This window comes from Impatiens glandulifera, chromosome 7 (genome assembly GCF_907164915.1).
Source record: "Impatiens glandulifera chromosome 7, dImpGla2.1, whole genome shotgun sequence".
In the NCBI taxonomy this organism is placed as follows: domain Eukaryota; kingdom Viridiplantae; phylum Streptophyta; class Magnoliopsida; order Ericales; family Balsaminaceae; genus Impatiens; species Impatiens glandulifera.
In genome coordinates, this window is record NC_061868.1 from 5,312,477 (window position 1) to 5,335,280 (window position 22,804).

Sequence of the window (22,804 nt, forward strand, 5' to 3'; positions counted from 1 at the left end):
TTTTAGTTTTTGTTGGGAGAAACTTTGGGAGTCTTCCATCCAAGATCATGTTCTTTGGATGATACGTTATTCATGATGGAATTCTTACAGATGATACATGCATGAAAAAAGTTGTATTATGGTTAGTCGTATGTGTCACAAGAATGTTGAATCGACAACTCACTTACTTTTGCATTGTCGATGGACGAATAATATCTGAAGTCATTTGTGGAGTATTACTGTGATTAATTAAGTGATACCTGAGTTTTTGGGTAGTTGCTGAGATATTTGTATTGATGCGACTGATATGGAAGACCTACATATTTGGGTTACTATCCCAATTATTTTTTGGTGGACTATCTGGTTGGAGAAAAATCGTCAAATTTTCAATGATCGTAGTCGTCTTATGCGTATCATTCATAATATTATTATTACGACGTTTTCTAAGATTCGTTACATAAAACGATAGAATCTGTGGAAGAGTTAATCGTTCATCTTGAGAATTTACTAGTTCGATAACCTATTAAATAAAAATTTTCTGTTTTTCTATTTTATTTATTTATTTTTATGTAAAAATTTGTTTTTATGTTTGAACAAATTTCAACATTTTTAATATAACTAGATATTTTTTTTAAAGTGTATAAAATAAAATGACAATTTTATCCTTTGAATTAATTAAAATAAAATTATGAATTTAAAATTATTTTTACATAATGAATATTTAATTATTATTCTCTTAATTTATTTATCATTATAAATTATTATAATATTATTATTTAATATTATAATAATTATTTTTAATAACTAATGTAATTTTAATTAAAATATAAAAAATAATTATAATATAAATGATACATTATATTTATTTAATTTAAAATTATTAATAATTCTAATAACATAAATATTTAATAAATAATATTATTTATAATCTAATTAAAGTAAAGAAAATAATAATAATAATAATAATTAATAAAATCTTCATTATAAAAAGAACTATATATTTTTTAATTATAATATTGGACTATTTTTATTTTATTTTTTAAATTATTATATATAATAATAATATTAAAATTAAATAAAAAATATAAAAAATATTATATAATAATAAGTTATGTATAATATTAATAAAGGGTATATAATAAGAAGTTAAAAATTAATTGATATAAAAATGGTTATATTTAAAAATTAGTTACAATTTTATACTAAGAGTTATAAATTATATTATTAATAATAAAAACCTAACCAACCTAACCTTAAAATACTATTAATATAGCATTATTGGAAACACTAATAATGAGATTGTTTGATAATAAACTTATTTAAAATGTAAATATGTTTAATTTTATTTAGACGTGATAATTTATTTGTTAGAATACCCTAATAAAATTCTAACTTATTTAAACTTTTATTCAAGTTAATCAAATTAGCAGAAAATTTAACCATGAATCATGAACTCCTCCTCCTACTACTGATAGTCGGTGCCGCGGGAGCAGTTGTGTAGAGAAGTTTGTTTGGATAAATTTGATGTCTAAGAAATATAAATGATGAAGCTACAAAGAAGCAAGAGAAGCAAACAAACAGGACCTAATTTTACATTGGAAATATAATGTACGAACCAATAGCCATGCACAGTCATCATACTTTCTTCTTCCTCAGGTCTTCTCCCAGTCTTTCTCTCAGTCATATTTTAATTATTAAAGCGAGATGAATTGACAATCATCTAGCTGATTAGAGAAACAAGAAAATGGATCATGCTGCAAGAAAGGGAAATGAAAACCCTCAGGCTGATCAGAAAAACAAGCAAATGATAGAAGTCGGTCGTCATAAGGACGTGTCGATCAAAAAGACTCGGAAGAAGAAGAACAACAACATTGCTGAAGACAAGAGCAAGAATGGAGACAAAGTGAAGCCTGTGATATTTCCATCATCCAGAGGGCCATTGCTGCAAAAATAGGAAAAGACACCAATCATCACAAGAAAACGATTGGTGTAGGAAATAACGAGATCGTGTGGTTGGTGAAGGCGATTTCTCTTCCTCTGCTTCATTAGCTGTGGTTTTTGGTTCATCTGCTTCTAATATAACCGCCACTTCTTTCAATAACTCAGGTAAAATAATCCATCGCCTCTTCTTCTTATTTATAGTATCATCTATATGTCGGTTTTGAGCAGTCTACTTGCGATGCAATTACAAGAAATCCACTGGAAACATCGAGGTGTTGACAAACAGGGGAGCAACCGTCAGACATGGAGTGGATGCTACTAAAATGTCTTACTATTCATATTGGAAAGGCATCAAATTCGACCGCATTATCTACAACTTTCCCTTCTCTGGTTGCCCCCAAAGTGAATCACACCAAACCCAGATGAGGTGTTATAATCTTTCTTTCGCACCTACTAGTTCTCATCGTAATAATGAAAATGTAGCATTATTTTGAGTTTATTTTTCAACAGGCAGCATTTGGAGTTGGTGTCGGGTTTCTTGTGGAATGCAAAGGAGATGTTGGAAGAGGGCGGACAAATCCACATTTCTCATAAGACGAATAAGATTCATTTGGATTGGAATTTGAAGGAATTGGCTATGTCGGAAGGGCTTTTATTGGTTGAAGAAGCAAAATTCAATCAAGGTGACTATCCGGGATATGAAACCAAACAAGGGTATAAAGGTGACAAGAATTTTCCTTGCAACCCAAGTAGTACATACATGTTTGCTTCTATTCCGACTGGAAATTGAAGCAATTGGCGTGGTTACACGGTTTTGTTTTTTTTGGAAGTAATTAGGATGATGAAAATGAATATGTTATAACTAACCCTAATTATGGATTGTATCTAATGTGGGTAAATTTTGGTGTTTTTGGTTTGCCTACTTAGTGTATTGTTATAATTTTGGAAATGGGATATAATGTTAATCTTAGGTTATATTTCATCGTTAATGTAAGGATGTAAATTAAACGCAGTCAAACTAAGACTTGTTTATGGGATGTTATTTATATGCATGCTATGATTTTAAACTTTATGATCTCATAGGATAGAAGTTGTAGAACTCTAAGTTTTAATTGAATATGTCATTTTTTAATAGAATGTCATGCATACGGTGATTTTTATGCAGGATAGATGCATTAAAATTGGTGCATGATGGGGAATTGTTGCAAAATGTGTTACAAGAAGTGAAGTGGGGTTTTACTTGCTCTTGCTCTTGGTTCTTATATAGAGTTTATTATGAGATATTATTGATGCTCACCGAGTTATGTAGGAGTATATCGATAAGGGTTGTGAATTGCGGATAAAGACGATGATCTCTATAACTCCCGGAAAATTCTTGTTCAGAAAAAGCTCAAGATTCGAAATTTTTTAATCTCAATTTGCGTGTAAGGAATATTTTAAAATAAAACATTATATTAAAATATTTATGAAATTTATCATGAATTTATAAAATTAATTATAATAATTAATTTCTATTAAATTTCAAATAATCGGTTTAAACACGAAACAATGAAATGTCAATTTAATTAGTTTTTTTTAATTTAAATTAATTAAAAATAATAATTTAAAAGATTATTTATTTAATTAAAGAGTCGCTAATTGATTTTAGTTTAAAATTATTAAAAATAACATAGTATATAAACGTATTTTTAATGGTTCGTAGTTTGGTGATACTCGAGAAAGAACTTTCGTGCTTCATCCTCCGTACCCGTTATAAAAAAGATCTCTACTTTATAAAATCTTAGCTTTTCAAAATTGGTTGTATAACATTTTATTTTAACCAATTTTTTTCCTAGTTGTAGACATGCATACGTTTTTTTTGCGTATTTAAAACTGTAACAAAATATTTAAATGCTGGTACATGTTGTAGATGATGATGACTATGGAGTAATATAGTTGAAGAACATCAGTTTTAAAGACATTATGGTTTAAAAATAAATATCAAATGACCCATTATCAAAATATTTTTTATGAAATATTCTAAAAATATTTTGAAATCATTTTTTATTTTTTTGGGATTTTTAAAAAATGGCTTAAGATCCCAAAATTACTAAAATAAATTTATAATTTAAAAATAAAACCAAACAGACCCTAGGACCGGTGTCCTCAGTCCTAGGTGTGATTTTTATGGATCGGGGCTAAAGCCCTTGGTCCTAGGTTAGAATCCCTTCGGTCGGGGTTTAGGGTTCTTGATCGGGGTGCTAATACCTCTCGGTCGAAGTGCTAGAATCCTCAATCAGTGTGCTGAAGTCCTTGGTCAGGATGCTGAAGTCCCTCGATCGTGGTTCGGAAATTCTCAGTCAGGTGTGAGAATCCTCAGTCCTAGGTTAACTTTTTATTAGTTTTGTTAGTCCTAAGTTTGAAGAACACTCAGTCCTAGGTTCGAGAATTCTCGGTCCTAGGCGTTGAGGATTCTCGGTCGTGGGTGTTGATATATATCCTTCGGTCCTAGGTTAGCCATGGGCTAACTTTTCTCGGTCCTAGACATGAAGAACACACGGTCCTAATTAGACCTGGGCCTAAGTTTCTCGGTTCACAAGAGCATCAAAACTGTAGGTTTTGCAGTTTTATTTGTGGCTCGGATTTGATCTGAGGACATGCGAAGCTTTACAAAGCTCCCATGATCATTTTGAACCTCACCACAATGCATTGTTCGATCGGGAAGAGGGTCCATTCGAACCAGACAATTTTATGACAAAAAACAGTTATCTAGTTTAAAGGTTTTAATGAAGTGTAAAGAGCTTGTCAATAGCTTTATTATGCTTCATATGGTTGTATGCAACCAAAACATGAACACTGTCCGTTCGTTTTGACCAATTCAAGAACTGAATTTTTTATTTTTTTATGAAATTTTTTATTTTTGATCAAACATGATCTGGGTGAATTAGAACTGGTCCAAATAGATTCCTAACAACATTAGAAATATGTTGGGAAACTTCATGAGCTGATGTTGCTCAAGAGCAAAAAAACCCGATTATGAAAATTTTCAATTTAATATTTGGAATTTTTTTATTTGTGTTGATCGATCGGTTTTAACTTCAACAAAAAGTTTGTAAATGATTATAAGATCGTTTTTCAATAAAAAAAATCCAACAACAAGATAGTATATGAAATTGTGAAAACTAAAATATCTAAATTTCAATTTTAAATTGGAAGATTGAATTAAAGGATGACTAGAAGTTTATTGAGAGTTGGAGAATACTCCTTAGCACTTGTGGGAGCTTTGTGAACGTCTGGATCTATATTTTAAGGTTTTACACATAAATTTTGAAAATTCAGAAGCTTGAAGCTTTAATGACAGATATCTAATTTTTCTTATTAAGGGCTTGAGAGTGGATCTATTGCCTTTAGATTGATTAAGGGAGGCTATTTATAGCTCCTCAAGGTCTGTTCATCGGTCAAGTGAGCTTCATTTAGTCAAAAGTCCATTGATGGTCTTTTAGCTATTTTCCAGCCAGTTATCAGCATAGGCTGCGATGATAATCCTAGATGTAGGGGAAATGATCACCGAAGTAGGGTGATTATTTCACTTCTAAAATAAGGTCAAAAGGTGGAGAAATGACATAGTTCCATCTTTGAAAAATCAAAGATGGCTGTTGTTTTTATCACGATCATCGTCGCGAAGAAGAAGACAACATAGGGTGAAACAAGATCGTTTTGGGCATAAATCCAAACATGGGATGCTCCATTGACGTTCCGTATGGGTTTCGTCCGCGATGGAGTGTTCCATCACGTTTCGGCTAACGACATTGAGGCGCGTGTTAGTTGATCCTGTGTGGCGCGGAAGCGCTTCTCTTCCGTTATAGCGGGTGATGCGGACAACTCCTGGGCGTTGAATGATTGACATCGCCTATCAGATGGTTATGGCTTATGTTGCAACGGTTCTTCTGAGTTTCGGCCACACCGGATCTCAAACCATTTTTAGCTTTAAAAGTTTGTTTGAAATTAAATTTTCTTTAATCCTTTTGATTTTATTAATTTTAAAAATATACCAATATTATTAATAAATATGATATATATTTTTCCAATTATTTTATTTTATTTTTTATATTTTGGGTTTAATAAATAATTTATTTGGGGGAAATGGATATAATATTTATCATAAATTATTTATTTTAATTATTTTTTATTTTTTAAAATTAATTTGAGATAAAATGAGTATAACATTTATCCCAAATTTATTATATTTTTTTCTTGACCATTATCTTTAGAATTTAATTATCACAATAATTAATCTAATTAATTGTTTAATTATGTTTTGACAATGATTTTAATTATTTTGATTTTATTTTTTCAAAAATAATCAAAATAATTATTTTTAAATTTATAAATTGGGTATGTATTTAGTGCTTACAATCTCGGTTGGTCTGAGATGTTTGACCTTTATCTCGCTTATCTTCTAGTGGATCATTTGGCTTGAAAGAAACCATAAGACGTTCAGTGAACGTTGTTGTACAATACATTTAATCCATAATTATATTATTATTACAATGAGAAGGTTTCATTGAGTAAATAGGTTAAGGCGGTAGGGAACTCTTTGATCTTCTTGAAGACATCCGTGTTTTTTTTTTGTCTATTAAAGATCATTTGTACGTTAGACTGTTTTTAATGGTTTTCTCACTCATATTTTTTAAAATAATTTTATTCATTGGACTTAAACGAATCTTATTTATATGATATTACAAAGATAAAATAAATACTTTAAAATATGATTTTTTATTTTAAAAATGAACATAATATGCAACATTCTTCATCGAAAAACTACCATCATTGTTAGCTGAAAAAACTAAATGATTTACCGCAGGGTTATATACAAGTAGGAAAGCGTGTCTCGAAGTCGATAAATTGTTATTCCGATTATATTTTATCAATGATTGGAAATATTATTGCTTGGAATATTTATGTATTAAAATGATGTTATGAAAAATGTATCATTAAGTCACTAATGAGAACCCTTGGTTATGGCATATAATATTTTAGTGAGACTAAAATTCCGAAGATGGATCAATGGATTGTTAGTGATTTATATAATTGGTGGTTGTGTGGTTGAGAGACTCTTAATTCTATAAGGGCGTCTGGTGAAATTCTCGTGGCATGGAATGAATACATGTATGACAAAATAGATGTTAATTTGGCTAGATATTCAGTTAACATTCAATTAAGAACTCATGAGCATAATTTTCGATGGACGTAATTTATAGACCGGTTCTATAAAAAATTTTAAATAGAGTTTTTTAATGAAATGAAAAACGTGGTAACTCTTTAGGACTTACCAATTATTTTTGCGGGCGACATGAATGATGTTAGATCCCCGTCTGAAAGTAAAGGAGTCAATAAGCTTAGTAACATAATGCACAAGTTCTCAAAGACAATTGAAGACCTTGAATTTACCGACTTACCTTTGGAAAGTGGTCAATTCACCTTTAGTAGTGGTAATGACAACGGGGTCAAGTTCATTCTCGTATCAATAGATTTCTAATTAGTGAATATACTTTTTTAGGGTTTCTAATATATTTCAAAAGGTCATTCCATTGAGCTTTTCAGATCACCGACCGATCTTATTGGAACGTCGAATGATGGAGAGAACATTTCGACCATTAGATAAGGAAATAAATGGTTGATCAAGAAAGACTTTATACCACGTGTGCAATCATGGCGGTTGTTCTCCATCGAGTAAACTCTTTCTGAATTTAAGGAATCTACGTAAGTTTATCAAAAGTTGATTCGTGTGAGATCGTGCTTTATTTTGTGCTGAAATCAATAACTCGTGTAATGAAATTAATGTCATTGACGGGGTTGAGGAGATTCGTGAACTCCGCTGAAGATGTTAGTTCTTGAATTAACATTATTAGTAATTGCTCGATATGTATAAGGAGAAAGAAATTGAGGGCACGTCAGCGAAGTAGAACAAATGGTTAAAAGTCGGAACTATTTTTTCCAAAATATCTCAAACGTGCAAACAAAAAATAATGTGATTAGTTTCATCTTGATTGAGGGTGAATTTTTTATGACAGTGAACCATAAATTTCTATGAGAATTGTCAATTTTTTTAAAGATTTGTTTGATGAGCCATTAAGATCAAACCTAAATTTTATGAAATTATTTTTGATTCAATTAATACAATGCAAAAAATATGTTGGAGGATAGACTTTCGTTGGATTAGGTTGATAAGGCCATTAAAGAACGCTAAAGTGATAAAGCTTTTGCTTTTTTTAAGAAGACATTGTGTCTAAAAAAATATAAATGATGAAGCTCAAAAAAAAAGAAAAGAAAAAAAAGAGAAGCAAACAAACAGGACCTAATTTAACGTTGGAAATATAATGGGGATTTCACAGGGTACGAACCAATAGCCATGCACAGTTTGTACATATATACTTTCTTCTTCTTCACAGGTCTTCTTTCAGTCTTCTCTCAGTCATTTTTTATTATTATCTCTCTCTCTCTGCCTTTTTAAACATTTATCCATTTCGATCGTCGTTACCAGAGGAAGCGCATTGCAAGATCGGCTTAACACTCCTCCTCCATTACAGGTTTCATTCTCTTAATCTTTTTCTCTGTAATCGCATCGGTTATATTTCAAATTCCGATCAACAATCAATCACAAACTGATCGAAGCACTCTAGCTCTTTTAATTTCATTTTTGTGTCCAACTTCTAATGCAACAAATTCTGTATATGGAATTTTCCGATCATTGTTTGTTTACTATGTGTTTTTTGTACGGAATTTAGTTGTTCTTTCGTTATTTGAATGCTGAAGCATATGCAAAACCTACATGAACTTAATTAGTCAATCGAAATGTTTTACTTGAGATCGATACCCTAGCTAGCTAGCTAGGAAACTGACGATGATCAAACACACATACATACATGTACTTAATTAATAGTCTTCACACTCTATTTCCTAAACGCGTATGTATGTATGCAGGCAGACATTCTTCAGCTGTGTAGGCATTGAGCTCTAAGTAAAATCACATCATATTAATTAATATGGGACAGTTACTTTCAGCTATATGCGGGGAGAAATTTGTCACCTCTCCTGCACCTCGGAGTTATTCAGGCGATGGACACGACTCGGAAAATGAAGCAGGTTTAGGGAATGCCCTGCTGCCTTGGAAGGGGGGAGACGAAGAAGAGAATCCTTTGATCTATCAATCATCCACAGGGTTGGTCTTCCAAATTCGCTTTGAAGAAACTGCTGCTAAAAAGGTTGTTGACGAATGTAGCAAGAATTCTGAGTCAATCATTGATGAAGGTGGTTCAAGCGATGTCTACAGCTTGGGTAATAAAGGAGGCATCGAGGCTCCCGCGATTTCTCTGAATGGAGACGTAGAAAAGCCTGAGATCTTTCAATCCAGAGGGTCGGTCTTCCAAGTTAGCTTTCAACCTGCTGCCAAAAAGGTAACTGATCAGGGAAATCAACAGAGAAAGGAAGTTTGTCATCTCAAGGATGTGGCAATCAACAAGAAATGGAAGAAGAAGTTCGGTGAAGACAGTGGCAAGATTAACGAGGCAATTGTTGAAGATGGCGTAAGCATACAGGCTGCCCTGCTGCCTCGGAAGGGAGACCAAGAAAAGCCAGTCTTCCAAGTTCACATTGATCCTGCTGCAAAAGAAGGAAATGGAAAACCCCTTGTTGATCAAAATAATGAGCAAAGAAAAGAAGCTGGTTATAGTAAGGATGTGACTTTAAGATGGAAGAAGAATTTGAAGAAGGAGATTGTTGAAGAGGGTATTGTGATTAAGCCCATCATCAAATGTGACAAAGAAGAAAGAAATGCCTCGAATGTGACAAAGAAGAAAGAAAATGTTGACAACCGCTGCAACAATAAGGTGATCATCAAATCCTTGAATGTGAAAAAAAAGGAGATTGATGATGATTTTCACAACTATGATTCAAGCGGAAGCAACAGCTCGAGCGATTCTACTGCAAAAGATGAAAATGGCAAGCCAATCGCTAATCAGAGTAACATTTTTCTTAAGAATAAGACTAGCAACAAGGCCTGCACTTTGGCATGGAGGAAGAAGAGTATTGTTATAGAGGAAGGCAAGAATGAGCCGATCATCAATGCCTTCATTTCGACAAAGAAGAAGAAGATTGATGAAAATGAAGATAGTCCTTTAATTATTAAAGCGAGAGGATCAGTCTTTCAAGTTTGCGTAGCAGCAAATTGTGGAAATGACAATCATCTAGCTGCTCAGAGAAACAAACAAATGGATCATCATAAAGATGATACAATCAACAAGACCTTGATTGTTAAAAAAGAAGAACAAACTGTGATCTTCAAAGAACCATCTGCAAAAAAGGTAGATGACAACAGGCCTCTAGCTGATTTCAGCAACAAGCAAATAAAACAATTCGATACTATCAACAAGGCCATCACCAAGATTGATTTAGGAAAGAAGAAGATTGATGAAAACAAAGAAAAGCCTTTTATTATTAAAGCGAGAGGATCAGTCTTTCAAGTTTGCATAGCAGCAAAGAGTGGAATTGACAATCATCTAGCTGATCAAAGAAACAAGCAAAGGAAAGAAATTGATCATCATAAAGATGATACAATCAACAAGACCTTGATTGTTAAAGAAGATGAAAAACATGTGATCTTAAAAGAACCAGCTGCAAAAAAGGTAGATGACAACAAACAATTACAAGAATTCGATACGATGGCCATCACCCAGATTGATTTAGGAAATAATAACATCGTGTGGTTGAAGCATTACAATAACAAACAAAAGATATTGATGGTTGGTGAAGGAGATTTCTCTTTCTCTGCTTCATTAGCCGTGGCTTTTGGTTCATCTGCTTCTAATATAACTGCCACTTCTTTCAATAACTCAGGTAAAATAATTCATCGCCTCTCCTTATTTATAGTATCGATTGATCTTTGATATATATGTCTGTTTTGAGCAGCCTACTTGCGATGTAATTACAAGAAATCCACTGGAAACATCGAGGAGTTGACAAACAGGGGAGCAACCGTCAGACATGGAGTGGATGCTACTAAAATGTCCAAATACTTGTATTGGAAAGACATCAAATTCGACCGCATTATCTACAACTTTCCTTACTCCAGTTGCCCCAAAACTGAATCGCGCCAAACTCAGATGAGGTACTAATAAATCCTTCTTTCGCTCCTTACTCGACGTCATCTAAACAAAGAAAATGAAAATGTAGCATTATATGTTTTCTCCAGGCAGCATTTGGAACTGGTAAGAGGGTTCTTGTTGAATGCAAAGGAGATGTTGGGAGAGGGCGGAGAAATCCACATCTCGCACAAGACAAATGGTTTTCATAAGGATTGGAAATTGAAAGAATTGGCATGGTTAGAAGGGCTTTGGTTGGTCGGAGAAACCGAGTTCAATAAAAGTGACTATCCCGGCTATGAAACCAAACAAGGGTATAATGGTGACTTGAATTTTGAATGGCATCCAAGTTCTACTTACATGTTTGCTTCTTTTCCATAATAAAACGGTTGGATGTCAATAGACTTGAACTAAGAAACTCATCGCCGCCATGAGTTTTCGGATTCGGGTTCGATTCTAGTGGAAAGCATCCCAGTTGAAGTGGGGGTTATTATTGTAATTTGTTTTGTAAACCTCCTCTTGACTGCATGGGAAATTATGCATTTTAGTTTGTCTATTTATCTATTTTGTTTGGAGGAGATGTTGTGTAAATGACTCATGGTTGCTTCTATGTTTAAGTAAAACTTGCTTTTGTATAATTGTTTGTTAGAAATATTACATTTTAAGAAAATTGACCTTGAGCACATGAATATTCAAATTTTGTTATTTATCAAAAAAAAAATTTCTGAACTCAACTCCTTAAGCTTAAATTTACAAACTAGGCATTTCTTATATAAGACTATATATAATAAAGTTTATTATAATAAAAAAATGAATTATTAGAATAGAATATAAAGTTTATTAAAATTACGGAACTAATCCAATCCGCACTGGTACAAATAAAATGTTTATAAATTTGTCGATTTCATTTTTCTGTTTTTGTTAAATAAAAAAATTGTTTAAAATTGTTATAACTTTAGTGTGTTAGGATTTAATTTTGTTTATTTAATAATCATCCAATATCTAATATATTAAATATGTAGTGATGTAGAGTTTTCATATAATATAATCATGTAATAAAGTGAAATTTAAATGTACAAAAAACTAACTCAAATAGGTCCATGTTCATATATAACTTCATAATCATGATTTTTTACTTTAAATTTGTATTATGAATAAAATTTATTTTATTTTTATTTTTACAATAAAACTTTAACATTTAATTATCTTAACGAGTTAATAATAAAATAATATATTTAGTTGGTGATTTAATATATATATTAGTGGATGATTTAATATATATATATATATATATATATAAAAAGAACGAGGAGAAGTATTGTTTGGCATAACGGTATAATAACTATTATTAACACTTTAATTTGAAAAAATATCTTAAATTTTAAAAAAAAAAAAACATAATTTTGTTCTTTGGGCTAGGCTAAACGTCGGATTTGTTGTCAGTTGGTAATAAGGATGATGATATTTATTATGATGACGTGGGATTGGAATTTCCTAAATAAATGTTTGGTAGGGCCTATTATGATTCCTTTCTTGTCCACTTCTCAAGGGCTTGTTTGATGTTAGATTATTTGAAACATAACCTTTTATTTAAATTAAATGATTAAAATATTTATAATTTTAAATTTTGTAAACGAAAATGGAAATATAATTTTAATTAATATTTAAATAATTGTTTTAGAGGTTAAAATAGTAGAAATAATTCATATCAAACAAGTCCTAATAGTATATTCTCTATTTCTACACGCAATACATTATTGCTCCTTTAGATTCCAATTTCTAAACTTTTACACTCCACTCCTCACCCTCTTTCATTTATTATTTATTTATTTATTAATGATAGAGATGGTTTGATTTTTATTTTATTTAAATTATGGTAATTATATAAATGCTTAAATTTGTTATGTTATTAGTATGATACACATTAAATCTAATTGAATTCGGTCATATTAAGTAAAATAATATTTTAACAAAACTCTACATTTTATCATAGATTCAACATATTTAATATATCATATATTTAGTGAATTTAATAATTTTTGAATATCCCACTATACATATTCAATAAATATATTGGACATATATTTAAAATTAATTTGAAGATAATTAATCAAATAAAATCAATTAAAAAAAACATAAATATCTTTTTAGAAGAAAAATGTTAAATTTAGATATATGTATAATTTTGTTTAAATAAATCATAATTTTAGTTAATATATTTTGAGTTTTAATCAACTGCTTGTTTAATAAATTTTATATTTTACTTTAAAGTATCATTATTATATTAAAAATTTATATTAGATAGATGTGATGTTTTTAAGTTTGAAAACCTAGTTATTATAATTATTTTACAAAGTTTTAATCATATGAGATAAACTGGTTTGAAATATGAATGCATTTACGATCTACTTACAAATATATTAAAATTCCACTTCGGGCTGGTTTGATTTTGGTTATTTTATTTTAATTTTTTTTTTTATTTAGTAAAAACATATTATTTAAAATTTTAATTAATAATATATATATATATATATATATATATATATATATATATATATATATATATATATATATATATATAATCATGTTTAATTTTGAAAGTGTCCGAATTATTGCTGGGTCGAGAGCTGTAGTTAATTTGAATATATATGTGAGAGTAAATGAATATTTAGGTCGGATTATTAGTTGACCCGTCTAAAAACTTAAAACGGTTAAAAAAAAATTAAAAATACTATAGATATATTTTGAACTCGCAACCTAACCAAATAACTACAACTTTTTAACCAACTACGCTAATAATACTTTATATTTTAAATTTAACACCAAATTTGATTAACGCGGGACGTTGTAACAATATTTTTTTTATCTGTGTGCATCGCACGGGATCTTCCTAGTTACTCTAATATCATTATATATTTAAAATAAAATAAATTTATTTTTATATTTTAATTAAATAAATAATTATATATATATATAATAGTAAATATATATAAATCATCCACCCGCATCAACATTCTAATTTTTCTTCTAAAAAAAATATGATCACCAATATTTTGATTATTACAAAATAGAGTTATATAATAGTAAATTAGATGAAAAAAAAATTATATATATAATAAAACAAATATTTCAAATTTTATTACTTACATAATATGATTTATTGTCTATCATAACAGTTATTTATGGGGATCATGACATAAAAAAACTTAATTATATATGTAATTTCAATAAATCAATACAATCTATTCATTTAAAAATAAATAAAATAAATAAAGCAGTTATTGACATAAAGAAAAAGTCATATTTGCACACCAACTGATCAATAAATGACCCCATTAATGGACAAAAGACATATTGCACCTTGACCAACAGTAACTTAAATGATTGAATCTCTTATTATAATAAAAAGATTCATTATACACCTATTAAATATCTTATTATAATAAAAAGATTCATTATGCATATAACATATTAAATATCTTAATATAAATATTTTATTTACTTAACTACATTCTTCCAATAAAACAGCATTGTTTATATTTTAGATTTTTATATTGTTTTTAAATAAAATAGTGTTTTGCTAGTGTGATGCATAATTAATATTTTAAGATTAGAATTTATAATGCTCAATAAAATATTAAATATTATGATATCTAAATTATAATAATGTAATTATGATGTTAATTTTAAACTTATTAACTTACACGTACAGTTTGTTTATAAAAAAAATATAAATTGTTGAACTTATTTAAAAATTAATATTTTTATATAATTTTTTAAAATTTTGATAAAATTAAAACTAAAATTTGATCATGATTATATTTTAAATGATTTTTTTTAAAAATTTTATTTGGTATAATTCAAGTTAAAAAAATTCTCTAAGTACTTTTATTTAATTTTTTATCTAAGAAATTAAATATTTTAAGTTTATTTCATTATGAATATATTAAATTAAAGTGGAAAATATATAAGATAGTGTTAGCCTTCTAATTTTAAAAATAAATAAATATAATTTAAGTTCAAATATTCCTTTGACATTAAGAAAAAAATCACTTTATTTAACTTTAAAAAAAATGTGGTCATAAGGGGTTGAGCACATAGCTCGCAAACACACTTAATCATTTAAACAAGTGTAAAATTTGTCGCCTAACGGACTCGAATTCAAGACCTCTCAAAGAGACGGAGAATATTAACCTCTTGTTGTTATTAGGCTAGAAGAAATATCCCTTTATCAAGTTAGTGTAAAGTTTTGAGTAAGAAATTATTAATGTTAATAATTTTCTTTTAACTGGAAGAAGATTCCTTTACCCATTTCAATTTACTGTGTTTTTAGTTGAATTTGTTTCCACTCTAATTTTTTTAATTCCACTCTAATTTTTAAAATTTTTTTATATTGTTTTATTACGTTTTTATTAAGGATCAAACTTAATAATATTGTTGTACACTAATAAATTCGTAAAATAGATAATTTACTTGAATACTAATAATTTAGTTTAAAAAAATTAGTTAGATGTAATATAAAATTATATATTTCATTTATTCGAATAAGTGATAATAATTTTAATTTAGAAAAACTAGGTTATATTCTCGTCTCTTCCAAGGATGGGTAAATTCACACACTTAAAATATTTATTGAAAGCCTATCTGAGATGCGCATATTATTCATAAGACAACTGATTTTTAGTGAGCAAGTAGATCATGCAATCTAATGGTTGGATGGACAACCTCATGTGAGTTTTAGGATAAAGTAACGTAGTACGTAGAACATCGTGAGAGAGACGTGGGAGTCGAAGGGTTACACCAGCCATCGGTCTTCAGTCGACTTTTTAAGCACCCCCTAAGGACGCCTCATGCCTCCAGGTCCGGGTAGGTTATGCGTTGTATTGTGAATGATATTGGTGGTAGAGAGAAGTCTCTAAAAAGGGGGTCGATTCTCGACTAGATTCTATTTCCATAACCAAAGGACAAAGAGTTATCGGGTTGACATACAACTTAGGCAACAAACTCGGCCTAGAGTGGTGCAGTCGGAACCTCGTATGACTAAAGCTCAAACCATTGTAGTAGTGACAGACATTGGAATGTAGGTTATTTGGGTAGACTAGACGTAGACGGTTTCATGTCAGACCCAAATCTTTTGAATTTTAAACGTGGGAGGCGTGACCTAGGGTTTTAGCTATGTCAAAAATAAAAAATAAAAAATAAAAAGAAGAACGATTGAGGTAGACTTGATCCAATTAAAGTTTTTATGTTGGGTTCTTCAGACGTAGGCTTAAAACCGAAGGCGTCTCGGATTTGAACTTAATTAGGGAGTCTTTTGGTATGACTTTAACTCTTATAGAAGATATGTTGCTCTATGGAAAGAATTTAAAACAACATTTAGCATGACAACCGATAAGTGTATTAGACCGTTAATCGAGGAAGGAATCTAACGACTCAATAATGATCAGTTAGTTAATATTGTGAATTTATAAGTTGTTGCACTTGAACACATCATAAGACTCAGTAGATATGGATGGTACATGGATTCGATTGTTTGGAATGTCAACGAATATGTCGAATCAAAATCTTCTTAGTCGAAATACACTCAATGATCTTAGGGGATTTTTGAGCTCAATGAGAACACTCAATTATTGGAGAAGACCGATTTGGTAAGAATGAGGGTGCATTACTCCGATTCACATATTCGTTACCCATAATCCAACTTTGTTGGTAACGAAATACAAATGTATAAGGTGATGGTATGTCATGAACGTCTTATTGTCATGTCTCCTTCACCGGGAACAAGCACATCGAATCCACTTGTGTTGGAGTCATCGACTTTGTTTAGGCAAACGAGAGAGTTAATGATAACCTCATTTTACGTTGATCGAATTTGTATGGCTAGCATTGCGGATGTTGAAATGCTAGTTGTTGAGATGACAAATTTAGAGAAATTTGATATGGGCACGAGGGATGTCGTGTAGATTGAAGAGGGATTAAATGAGAGAACAAGTTTTCATAAGGCTGAGATTGAGTATTCGTCTTCACAACCCTCAGATTGCAATGCCACCTCGATTGTCAAAAAAGGGAGTACGGGCAAGTGGTGGAGTATCAAAAGTTAAGGGCATCCCATCCTAATTCAAATTTATTGTCCGAACAAGAAACGATTGATGAGGTAGAAAATGAATGTTGGTCATCTATGAAAGACATAATCCAAACCACCCCTATTAGAATCCTTTATCTTGAGATTACAAATAATAAATTGCCGGTTTTATTTATGATGTGTCCGATGAGGAATCAGTGGATTCTGAGACAGAATATGATGTCAATGCATGAGAACATCTTAATGGAATTCTCGACATATAATATGATGTTGAATGAAAATAACTTTCTCTTAAGGGAGGTCCTTGAATTAGAGACTAAAGTGTGACCCAATGTGTGTGAGATCTCACCCCTTTTGTATACTTTCCACCCAAGCCCTTCATCAAACAACTACCAACGTTGTTAGCTGAAGAAACTAAATGATCTATTGCAGGGTTATATGCAAGAGAGAAAGTGTGTCTCGAAGCCGAGAAAGGGTTATTATGATTATATTCATAGATGATTGAAAAGATTATTACTTGGAACGTTTATGGAATCAATAATAGTTCGAAGAAAGACGTCATTAAATCACTATTGGGAACTCTTGGTTGACATATATTGTTTTACTGAGACTAAAATTCGAAAAATAGATTAGTGGATTGTAAGTGATATATGTAATTGACGATTATGTGGTTGGGAGCCTCCTGATTCTATATGGGGTCTCGTGGGATTCTTGTGGCATTATGGAAAAAAGTTTTATTATGATAAGTCGATGTCGTATATGTCGAATTAGTGACTCACTTACTTTTGCATTGTCATGTGTGACTAGTTTATGAAGTCTTTTGTGAAGTATTATTGAGATTCACTAAGTAATGCCCGAGTCTTTGGGTAATTGCTGTGAAATTTGAAATGAAGCGGCTAATATATAATGAATACATATTTGGATTATTATCTCAATTATTTTTCTAGTGAATTATCTAATTAAATAGAAATATTCGAACATTCAATGATCGTAGTCGTTTGACACGAATCATTCATAATGTTATTATATTATCACACTTTCTCATATTCGTTTTAGAAAGTCAACGGATAGGTCAGAGAGTTATTCATTCTTTTTAAAGATATATGAGTTCGATAATCTGTTGGATAACGTGCTTGTATTATTTTTTATCTTCATTTTTTTTATGTTAGGTTTTGTTTTTGTACTAAAACGATTTTAATCATTTTTAATATAAATGAATTATTTAAAAAATATTATTTTTAATTTATAAACATAAATTTAATATTTATGTAAAACTGTATAAAATCTTATAAAAAAAAATTTATAAGCTCATGATGTCAAATATTAAAATTAAAAAAAAGTTTAACAGTAGTTATGCTTTTCTTTAGAATGGAAGAATGATACATTCAAAATAAATAAAATAAAATAAAATTGAAAAGGGTAAGATTTTAAAAAAGTAAAATTGTCAAATGGGACTTACATTTTATTTTAAATCTCATAATTTAATACTTGCCATTTAAGACTCCTTAATGTTAAAATTATGTATAACAATTTTTTGTTGTAATGGTTTAGATATTATAAAATAAGTTAAATCGTGAAGTTAAAATATACTTTTTTTATAAATTTAATAACAAGAAGTTAAAATATTTATGAATCGTGGCAATTCGGTCACTTTAAAAAACTGTTTTTTTAGTTTGATTAATGATAAGAATAAAAAAAAAAAAAAAGGTAAAAGTTGTTATATTAGGTTAGTTTTATATTTCCAATTTCATTGATGGCCTGTCTCTCTCTAGAACAACCATTATTATCTTGTTGATAAATACTTTCGCCATCAATGGAGTAAAGCAAGATCAAACACATCTCCCTTTGCATCCCATTCCCATTTATTAACCCAAATCATCATAAATTTATCTCAACCCATCAAAATGTTTAGATCTCTTCCTTAATTTCAAACATCGATCAATTCTCATGAATATTCTTCTTTCAAGTATCAACACAACACCACTCACTCTTTCAACTCCTTTCAGAAACCAAATCTGGGGCTCTTCAAATCAAGAATCTTCGACTGTTTCAATGAAATCGCCGCCGCCGCCGCCAAGATGACCGATTCTGGTTATCAAGTCAAGACGACGTCGCGCCTTGCCCAATGGAGTATCGATAACTTACTTCCATCTACCTACCGCAAATCAGATCCTTTCATGATCGGAAATTGGAATTGGTTAGTTCAATTAACTAACCCATCTTCATCTTCTTCAATTCTTTAGTTCTTTCTTAATTGGATTTCTATTTGTTTAAGGTATTTATCTGTGGAGAAAAAACGGACGATTTTCATTAAATTATACCCGGAAACATCGAATTTAACTAAAGACAGTCCTCCGATTGCATCGTTCATCATTCGGATCATCTCCTTTGCTGGGGATCGAAGATCTTTAGCTCACCCAGGTATGAATCATTCATAAAGATTCAATCTTTTTGATGAATGATCGATTGATTCTCTGTTTACAGAAGTTACAGATAGAAAACTCAAGAACATTGGCGATTTCGTTTGGGTTATTGAACTTCCATTGACTTCAAAATTCATCATTGATCTTGAATTTCTTGATCTCAAGATCTCTTCCCCTGTTTCTAACGTATGTTTTGTTGTTTAATTATTAAATCAAATTATATGAACTTAGTTATCATTGTTTTTTAATTGAAAAAAAAAAACCATCAGGAAAACGAGCCTTTTTCAATTTGGGCAGACGGGTTGAGACAAAAACAATCGAATAAATTCGCCCTAACATCCCTCGGTCGAATGCTATCCGAAAACATTCAATCCGATGTCGAAATTCGCGTTTCAAACGGAATTCTACAAGCTCATCGCGCGGTTCTCGCATCAAGATCGCCTTTTTTCAACAAATTGTTTCTTAAAGAGATTAATCAAAGTTCGACTATAAACATCCCAAACGTGTCTATTGAATCCTTTCGTGTTTTCCTCAATTACATTTATGGAAACATACAATCGGACCAAGAATTTAAAACCAACAGGCTCTCGCTTCTAGCAGCTGCCCAAATGTTTGAAGTTGAAGATTTGAAAGACGCGTGCCACGAGAGCCTCATGGAAGATATAGATGCTAATAATGTTCTTGAGAGGCTCGAGAATGCTTCTTTGTATGGATTGTCGGAGTTGAAGTGTAGTTGTTTGCAATATTTGGTTAAATTTGGAAAGATATTTGATATCCGTGACGAGTTTAATGATTTTCTTCAATCGGGAAATCGAGAACTTATTATGGAGATCTTTGACTCGGTTTTAGTGGCTTGGAATGGTTTCTGAGTTGATCAATTCATTGGTGTTTGAAGAAGATTGTGTATAATGTCATTTGTACATAGCAATTTATATACTACATTGATGTTCATGTTATATGATTATTTTTAAACATTTTGTAATATATAGCAAAATTAGGGAATTCTATAAAGTAAATTAAATGTACATGTTGTACATAAAGTATAAGTTGTAAATTATTAAATCAACTTTGTTATAAAAATCAATTCTTTTTCCTATTTGATTGTAGTGGTATTTTATTGAAAATGAGTGTAATTTTGGTCTCTAACTGCTAACAAACTCTGTAAAATGTTTATATAATAAGTTGTAAATTATTAAAATAATTTTATTATAACAATCATTTATTTTTTATTTGTCAAATTGAGTATATTGTTTAGGCTTAGGGGCAGATCTTCCGTTCCACGGTATGTTTTAATATTGTCTCCTTCAAAACACTTTAAAATCAAAAAGAGAGAAAACTTTTCATACAGAATTTTGAAAAAGACGACAATTATTGGGGACATGCGGTTGGACAACAGATCAGACCCCGTCAACAAATGTTATTTTCGAAAAAAATAAAATATATTGGCGTCTGTCGAGAGTTAAACCGAATTTATTGCTTGGAAGACAATTATCCTAACCGTTGGACTACGAAAGTTATTGATTTTCATTTTAATAATATATTTATTGATTTATTATCTAAAATTATACAGTTTTATATATTTTTATTAGCTGTTTGTTTTATTTAGCTAAAAGTATAAATATTTTCATAAAAAAAACTTTGACTCCATAAATCAATTAAATGATTTTCCCAGGCTAATAAACACCTATTATTATTATTATTATTATTATTATTATTATTATTATTATTATTATTATTATTATTATTATTATTATTATGATGATGATGATTTTTCTTTTTTCTATATCATAATTAACATTTGACAAGACTTGTTTAATAAGGAAATTTGACGAAATAACTCACCTAAGAGGGGTTATTTCCAAATTTAGTATAGGCCAAATATTTTTTTTCAAACTTTTGCCTATGGAAAAAAATCTTTTTGCCCTTAGATTAAAAAAAAAATCAGTTTGTTTCCTTCTCCCCTTCAGTTTTCCCTCCCTCTCCTCTTTTCATATTTCCAAACCGCCTCCTCCCCGACGACCGATCCAAGCTCACGACCCACCTCTCCCCGACGACAATCCAAGCCACGAAACCCCACTGCTCCCCCGACCCCCGACGACTGTCCGAGCTCCCGACGACATATTTGAGCCCCCGACGACGATCCAAGCAGAACGAAGAACGATAATCGCTGCGAAGAACGATCCAACAAAACCAAGGAAACTGGAACGTCTTCAACATTCAGGTTAGTTTTCTGTGTTTCCGTTTCCTTCATCGCTTTCGTTGTTTCATCGCTGAAATGGAAGAATGTTTAGGGTTTCGTCGTTTAGAGTCTAGGGTGTAGGTTAGGTCGTGGATTAATGGTTTTAGAGCTTGGTTGATTGGTTTTACGGTGGAATATACATCTGACGAAGGCGATGATGCATCTGTCGCATGCGACTGTGCATCTGTCGCCTGCGACAGATGCATCGTCACCTGCAACAACCTTCGACAGCCTGCAACAACCTTCGACAGCCTGCAACAACCTTCGACAGATGCATTTTAAACCCAAAACGATTCAGTCAACCTTCAACGATGCATTTTAAGCCTAATTTTTTTGGATCGTTCTTCGCAGCGATAATCGTTCTTTGTTCTGCTTGGATCGTCGTCGGGGGCTCAGATATATCGTTGGGGGCTCGGACAGTCGTCGGGGGTCGGGGGAGCGGTGGGGTTACGTGGCTTGGATCGTCGTCGGGGAGAGGTGGGTCGTGGGCTTGGATCGGCCGTCGTCGAGGAGGAGGCGATTTGGAAATATGAAAAGAGGAGAGGGAGGGAAAACTGAAGGGGAGAAGGAAACAAACTGATTTTTTTTTTAAATTTGAGGGTAAAAAGGTCTTTTTCCATAGGCAAAAGGTTAAATTTGAAAATTTTATTTGGCCTATGCTAAATTTGGAAATAAGCATCTTCGTCAAATTTCCCGTTTAATATATATTCTTACTAAAACGACTTTAATTCACTTAATTTGGAGTGAGGTTCCTAGGATGATAATTAGCCGGATACTTACCATTTCCATACGAGAGATTATTTATAATATATTTTTTAAAAATTTATATTTTTTCTATAATATATATTAGAGGTGAGTATATTTCAACCAAAATTAGACTATTTAAGTATGGTATTTGAGTTGAGTTGAATTGAATTTGGATGAGTTAAATTTGAATTTTGTTTAAGTTATTCAAATAAATTTTAAAACAATTCAAATTTTGTAAAATATGATACTTTTTTTCTTTAAGGATAAAACTTTT

The 22,804-nt window shown here is 30.7% G+C and overlaps 3 protein-coding genes across 3 annotated transcripts; all 3 read left to right on the forward strand.

Annotated features, from left to right (window-relative positions):
* Nucleotides 1–1,723: 1,723 nt before the first annotated feature.
* Nucleotides 1,724–2,710, forward strand: LOC124946226 (uncharacterized protein At4g26485-like). Its single transcript, XM_047486794.1, has 4 exons — nt 1,724–1,865; nt 2,002–2,085; nt 2,149–2,347; nt 2,431–2,710. The coding sequence occupies exons 1-4, from the start codon at nt 1,724–1,726 to the stop codon at nt 2,708–2,710; spliced, it is 705 nt and encodes a 234-aa protein (XP_047342750.1).
* Nucleotides 2,711–8,911: 6,201 nt separating this feature from the next.
* Nucleotides 8,912–11,426, forward strand: LOC124946136. The gene is made up of 3 exons (XM_047486702.1): nt 8,912–10,794; nt 10,867–11,065; nt 11,150–11,426. Exons 1-3 carry the CDS (start codon nt 8,946–8,948, stop codon nt 11,418–11,420), a joined length of 2,319 nt encoding a protein of 772 aa, XP_047342658.1. The 5' UTR covers nt 8,912–8,945; the 3' UTR covers nt 11,421–11,426.
* Nucleotides 11,427–18,927: 7,501 nt separating this feature from the next.
* Nucleotides 18,928–20,607, forward strand: LOC124945889 (BTB/POZ domain-containing protein At1g55760-like). Its single transcript, XM_047486410.1, has 4 exons — nt 18,928–19,318; nt 19,397–19,542; nt 19,606–19,730; nt 19,814–20,607. Exons 1-4 carry the CDS (start codon nt 19,200–19,202, stop codon nt 20,411–20,413), a joined length of 990 nt encoding a protein of 329 aa, XP_047342366.1. The 5' UTR covers nt 18,928–19,199; the 3' UTR covers nt 20,414–20,607.
* The last annotated feature ends 2,197 nt before the right edge of the window (nt 20,608–22,804 follow it).